General features: G+C 36.8%; 1 protein-coding gene across 1 annotated transcript; it reads right to left on the reverse strand.

Annotated features, from left to right (window-relative positions):
• Positions 1–5,231: 5,231 nt before the first annotated feature.
• On the reverse strand, positions 5,232–6,692 carry LOC141696313 (uncharacterized). Its single transcript, XM_074500471.1, has one exon. It carries the CDS (start codon positions 6,690–6,692, stop codon positions 5,232–5,234), a length of 1,461 nt encoding a protein of 486 aa, XP_074356572.1.
• Between the last annotated feature and the right edge of the window lie 743 nt (positions 6,693–7,435).

A 7,435-nucleotide genomic window follows, 5' to 3' on the forward strand; every position in this document is an offset into this window, starting at 1 on the left:
TAGACTCTATATTTTCTTTAATTTGTAGTAGAAATCTTACACTCATGAAAGCAGTGATATCAATATGCTTTTAGCTTTTGTATAACTATGTTGTTGTGATTTCCGATCACGGATTAACTTTAGAACTTTTTTTTAGATTTGCAAAGTTAATTTCATTTGATTACTTGTTATATTTTGTGTAAGACAACGCTTTTAAGAACCAAGCTTCATTAAAATATCATGTCTTTAATACTAAAATAATGCTTTCGAACACAAAACTTCGGTGCAAAATTAACTCTCACAACACTAGTAAACCATTGTCTATATAATATTAAGATATTGTATCAAAGGTATTCATGCAATACATTTGGACAAATAAACAGTTGTATGTATCTGATCATGCCATACATTAAAATCCAAAACTGTTGTGTGTAGAAATTTATTACAAGAGTTCTACGAGCTCAATTTCATTTTTGTTGTCTATCTGAATACACAACAACGTTTATACAACAATAAGTGTTGTAGGATTGGTTTTAATGTTATACCTTACACAACGGTTTTCTGAGTTTGTGAGAACCCTTGAGTAATGTCGCTTGTTACGACGAAAACAAGCAAAAAACGTTGTCTTTTCTGGATATAATACAACGGGCTTAATCCATAATCATTGTCTGTATAATCTCAGACAATGTTTTTTAGCCGTTGTCTGATCCAACTAACAGACGGCGGCTCAATAGTCAACGGAAAAATAGGGTATCAGACAACGGACATAAACCGTTGTTGAAGCTTGTTTTCCTTGTAGTGAATAGCTGGATCGAGTCAGTTTGTTATTCATGTTATTCATTTTGTGAACGTTTGATGATTGATTCGTCAAAACTAGGCGAGTCTTGTGACTTAGTTGCATCGATTCTGTAATAGACCCACTCTGCCTATGAATACAGTTATCTACTATTTCATATGTATATTGTATACTTGTGTACACGTGTATAAACAGTAACTCTTTGATTTATATATTCACTTAGATTGTTTGGTTTTAAAAAATATTGAATAATTGTGTGTTAGTATTGAGAATTAATCAAGTTAATTGTTATAATGTCTCTTATGTTTACTTTATGATTTGGGTAGTGTCTCGGGTGTTTGCTTATGTAGTCTTAGACAATATATTATCTGCTTAAGTTAACTTAGTGCTGAAATTTTGTGGGACAGTTAGATACCGAAATTATATGCTTGTGCTTATTATATATGTGTGCATTATACTGTCTTTTGCTCTATTTTGTTAATCTTTACTAGGTGTCATTTGGTCTTGTCAAGTAAGGTTAATTGAAATGTAATGTGAAATGGTTATGAACTCTCCATTTGTGTTTTATCTGCTTCTCATTGAACAATCCTTTAGAATAATGTTGTGAGTATGATCAGATTGAAATAAAGCATTGGAAATTTATACGCAAGACACACATGTAGTAGCACAAAACCTACAAAAGCAAAGAACATATCATTTACTTGGATAGTGGAATGAAAGAAAAGAAAAAAAATTATATAAATATAGTGCTAGACACTTTTGAATATACTATGTACAATTTAATAATTTGAAAAGAATTTAACAACAAACAAATGGAAAATTAAAACAAATTTGTTAGTCTAGATTTTATTATAATATATTTTACGAAGAAGAAAGAATTACCACATAAATATGTTGTGAAAATACATTAGTTTTGAAAAACAGTATAATTGGTTTAATTATAATGATAAGTCATCCCCTACAATATTGATATTAAAAATTAAATAAAACAAGCATGCATGTAAAAAAAATTATAAATCATCCCCTACAAGCTAGTATATATTGATTATTTGTATATTATATTTAAATATATTTTGGCATGTGACAGCCATATTTAATAGTGTGTGAGTTTTTACCTGAGACTGAGAACTCCAAATTTTTATAATATGGTTTATGCCCAGTGCCCTCATAATTTTTACATGGTAGTGTTAAATGGAAAGTTGAGTCTGTCCAATGATGGAAAAGAGTTGTCTGGAGGATAACAAGAGATTAGCCTTATATTTTCAACCTTCGTGCACTGATTTGTGTTTTATATATGGTTCTTTTGATTTCAATTGTTATGTATTTGTATCTAATATATATCATTTTGAAGACATTGATAACTGATACAGTTACAATTAAAGATTATGGGAAAGTTTGGGGTGCTTATACTTTTCATGTTTTAACAGGGTTAATTGCTCTAGCATACAATTTTCTAACAAGCAAGACTGTTGCAATATAAACAATTTTATGAATGAAAACTAAGAGAAACAGAGATATGCTGGAACTCACTGTTTTATTTCAAAGAGAACATTACATGTAAATAGAAAGAGCGTACAAAAGATCAGCTGGAAAATAGGAACTAATGCAACAGATTTCCTAATAACAATATGCCACTACGGATTATTCCACTACTTCTCCTACAAACATGCTAATGCTGAATGACCAAGTCCCATGTATCAAACAGTGCTGCAAACCAGCAACAAAATAAAACACCTTGGCAAATATAGTTTGGATTTATAATGCCAACAAACTCCCCCTTAATCTAAACTTGCACAGATAGATCCTTCAAGCCAAGTAAGCCTCGCATTTTCTCGAACTTGAATGCTGCAAGAGATTTCGTCAACACGTCTGCTCTTTGCTTCTCTGAGCTAATATGCTTCACTAGAATATCTCCCTTCTCAACACATTCTCGAATGAAATGATAGCGTATATCTATATGCTTGCTCCTTCCGTGAAATACCGGATTCTTAGCTATATCAATAGCCGACTTATTGTCTATATACAACACCACAGGGCCAAGACTCTTACCTGTGATTTTGGACAATAAATTCTTCAACCATATTGCCTTGCATGCTGCAGCTGTAGCAGATATAAATTCAGCTTCACATGAACTAAGAGCAACACATTTCTGTTTTTGTGAAACCCAAGTTATCAGACTCTTATTCAGGTAAAACACCATGCCTCCAGTGCTCTTACGATCTACCAAGTTCCCAGCCAAATCACTGTCTGTATATCCTGTCAGAATGTTGTTACCACTGTTCTTTGTATATACAAGCCCGTAGTTCAAAGTTCCTCGCACATATCGAAGCACACACTTTGCAGAATTTAGATGCATTGTAGTAGGCTTCTCCATGAACCTACTAATTATTCCAACCGAATAAGCAATGTCTGGCCTAGTGTGAACCAGGTAACGCAGATCACCAATCAAGCTTTTATAAAAAGTCGCATCTACCTCCTTTCCCCCTTCATCCTTAGTGATAACTTCTTTGGGATCCATGGGGTACCTTGTTGGGTTACACTCTGCTAATCCCGCCTTCTCCAGAATTCTCTTGGTATATGCCGTCTGTCTTAACTCTATATGTCCCATGCTTTGCTTTACCTCAATACCCAAATAGTGAGATAATAAACCCAGGTTGCTCATGTCGAATTTTTGATTCATCTGCATTTTAAAATCTCCAATGACTGACTTGCTGGTTCTGGTTATCAAGAGATCGTCGACATACACAGCTACTATCAACGTTTCCTTCTCAATTCTTTTGGTATAAACAGCCTGCTCGTGTGGACATTTAGTGAAACCAAGCTCCTCTAGGCATTTATTTAATTTCAAGTACCAGGCCCTGGGCGCCTGTCGAAGCTCGTAGCGAGCCTTATGAAGCTTATACACCAAATGTTCTTCTCCCTTCTTAACGAACCCTTCTGGTTGAGACACGTACACCTCCTCTTCAATCTCACCATTTAAAAATGCCGTCTTTACGTCGAGGTGATGAACTTCCCAACTATGTTTAGCAGCAAGAGCGAGTAGTAGTCGCACTGTTTCCAATCGAGTCACTGGAGCAAAAATCTCTTCGAAATCAATTCCTTTCCTCTGTACGTAACCTTTTGCAACAATTCGTGCCTTGTGTTTTACTATATTACCAGTTGTATCCTTCTTTAACTTGAACACCCACTTCAAATTTATTGCCTTTTGTCCAGGTGGCAAAGTTGTCAAGCTCCAGGTTTTATTCTGTTCGACTGACTCCAGTTCATTCTTCATAGCTTATTTCCACAGTCGATCCTTGGATGCCTGTGCATAATTTATTGGCTCATCTGCTGCTACAAAAAATAACTCATCATCCTCCAATTCTACGTGTTCAGCATCAGCATATATATCTGAGAGAGACCTGTATTTATGGGGTGCACTACTCGAGTCCGTTTCTGTACTTGACACTTGAGAATTTGTTGAAGATAAGGATTCTACTGATTTATCAGAACTCGAATCATATTCTGACTCTCTTCAGTTACCCACTTCATCACTCAACGTGTTGTCTTCACCTCCTGTTTCATTATCTCGAGATTCACCAGACCCTAGCCCAAACACTACGAAATTTCCTTCATCAGATTTTTCACTCTCAAAATCACATGCCCAAGCCCATGACCTTGTTTCATCAAAAATCAAGTCCCTGCTTATGTGCACCCTTTTGTTAACTGGATCATAAACTCTATACGCCTTGGTTCCGGGTTCTTTCCCTAAGTGTACTACCAGCTTGCTTCTGTCATCCAACTTCTGCAAATTAACATTAGGAATATGCATATGAGCTATGCATCCAAACACACGTACATGTCCTATATACGGTTTTTCACCAGACCACGCCTCATATGGAGTAATTCCTAACACTGCTCTATTAGGCAAACGATTTAACAAATAAATGGCATGTCGGATACCCTCACCCCAAAAATAACTTGGCATCTTCATTCCCTTAAGCAAGCTTCTTTCCATCTCGATCAGAGTTCTGTTACGTCGCTCAACCACTCAATTTTGTTGGGGTGAATATGGTGCCGTGAAGTGCCTGTTTATTCCATTATCTTCACAATAATTCAAGAATTTCTTGGAGCAAAATTCACCTCCTCGGTCCGTTCTAAAAGTCTTGATTTTCCTGTCCTTACCATTTTCAACTAAGGCCTTAAAATGTTTGAATGCTTCAAATGCCTCATTCTTTGCCTTTAACAAATATGCCCACATCACACCACTATAATCATCAACCAATAAAAATACGTACCTATTTCCAGCTGTTGTTGAAGGTGTGATTGGCCAACACAAGTCACCATGCACCAATTCTAACTCCTTGCTTGCACTGTAATTGCTTTTTTGAGGAAATGATTTTATGATTTGTTTCGACATTAAACACCCAGTACATACCCCCTTCAAATGTTGTAACTTTGGCAGCCCGTGCACCATCTATCTCGTTCCCATCTCTTGCATTGCATTAGCATTTACATGACCGAGTCTTGAGTGCCATAGCCATTCTTGGCCTTGAATCCCTTCCGAGAGTAAACAACCTGCATCTCCGGTATTAATTATAATCTTATATAATCGATTCAAGGACCTTTTTACCTTCATGAACAGAATGTCGTGTGTGTCTCTAACCCACAGAAAATCTCCATTCATTGATATCTTATATCCTTCCTCAGCCATTTGTCCTAAGCTGATGATGTTACTACAAAGTGCCGGTATGTAGTATACATCGTGAAGAATCCTCTCGTCCTCAGTCTTGCACTGTATTGCTATCGATCCCTTTCCTTTTATCTGAACCAACGAGCCATCACCAAATTTCACCTGCCCTTTTATCTCTTCATTCAATTCCTTAAATTTTGATTTTTGTCCGGTCATGTGATTGCTAGCTCCGTTATCTAAATACCAAAGGTTTGACACTACCTCACCAGCTCCTTTGTTAATTTTCGGACTCACCTTCTCCTCATTTATCAGCATCACATTCTTTTCTCCTTCGTCACATTCTGTCAGAAGAAGGGCTGGTTCATCGTCTGGCACTTGCACCATGTTAGCTTCTTCTCTTTGCTCCTTGTCGCGTTTTGGTTTTTTACAATCTACAGCAAAATGGCCATACCCAAGGCAATTCCAACATCTAACCTTACTTTTATCACGATTTCCTCGGAATGTCTCATTTCCCCTGAATCTCTGTGAGCTACCTTCACCTCTATTGGACCGTTTAATCCATTCCTCCCTTGTAAGCAGCAATTTACTCTCCTCCTTGTTCTTCTTCCTCCATTCTTCCTCCGTGAGTAGCAACTGATTAGTGCCCCCACTCGCATCAGGTTGTCCACGGAGCCTTTCCTCATGCGCCTTAAATGGACCTATTACTTCCTCAATGCTCATCTTCTCCAGATCGCCAAATTGCTCGATGGCGGAAGTAATTTTCAAGAATTTATGTGACATTGCTCTCAATACCTTTTTAACAACATACGCCTCAGCCATTTCATCACCCAAGGTTCGTATGTTTGTTACTAGTCCATTTAATTTTAGGCAAAAATCGTCGAGAGATTCACCTTCCTTCATAATCATTGCTTCAAACTCTGATCTTAGAGTTTGAATTCTAGCTGTTTTCACCCATTCTGCTCCCTGACAAAGCACCTTCACTGCTTCCCAGGCCTCCTTCACGGTTTCTTTTTCCGCTATCGACAAAAGAATATCCTCAGGGATTCCCTGATAGATAACAGCCAACGCCATCTTGTCTTTCTTTTCTTCAACAACAGCTTTCGGGTCCTTTGGTGACACTGCCACCCATATTCCATGTGCATCCATACACGCCTTCATCTTCAAGGCCCACACCGTGTAGTTCCCCCTTGTCAACATTGGATAATTTAATCCCACTGTGCTCTCCTTATTTTTCTCGGTCTCCATTGTTCTTGGTATGGGCATACACTTGGGCATCCACCAGATGTGTGTAGCTCTGATACCAAAATATTGCAATATAAACAATTTTATGAATGAAAACTAAGAGAAACAGAGATATGAGACCACATGCTTATATCTCACGAAATTTGGGAGGGACTGCCAGCTCTTGGTGAGCGATGGTATTCAACAACACCGAAACTTATTTTTATGAAATTACTTGGTCAGCGAAGTTCGTGACCGATAGGACACTATATTTTAATTTCATTGTGTAGGCAAAATGCTGGGTTATTACAAAATACTATACTTTTGTGGAACAAATTTAAAATGTTAGTTTTCTTAATTTCAAAAGTACAACTCTGTTTTGTCTAGTAAGTAATTTTAGTATTATTGGGATTGAGATGTATACTGGATTGCATTTGGTAAAATCAGAATGTATATTTGGACAGGTGCTAGCTGAAAATACAATATATTTTTTTTAAAAGAAAAACTTTTTGTGGCTGTTATAACATAACATACATTTTTGGTGAACATTTTGTGTCTGTTATTTGGCTTTATACGTCTGTTATGACCAGACACAAAAAACTAAATATATCTGGTGCCCAACAACCACATATGTTCTCTAGCTGATACGTCTCCTCCATACGCGTCTGTTGAGAACATGCGTAAATAACCCTTTTCAACAGACGCGTATGACAGTTTTTGTACTAGTGAAAACATATCATCATTTTACCTTCGAATGGTTTAATTTG

The sequence above is a fragment of the Apium graveolens genome, chromosome 11, assembly GCF_009905375.1.
Source record: "Apium graveolens cultivar Ventura chromosome 11, ASM990537v1, whole genome shotgun sequence".
Classification (NCBI taxonomy): Eukaryota; Viridiplantae; Streptophyta; class Magnoliopsida; order Apiales; family Apiaceae; genus Apium; species Apium graveolens.

What these genes read in the sequence shown, in the direction of transcription:
- LOC141696313 (XM_074500471.1), bottom strand. Translation starts at nt 6,692, where the DNA reads ATGGAGACCGAGAAAAATAAGGAGAGCACAGTGGGATTAAATTATCCA.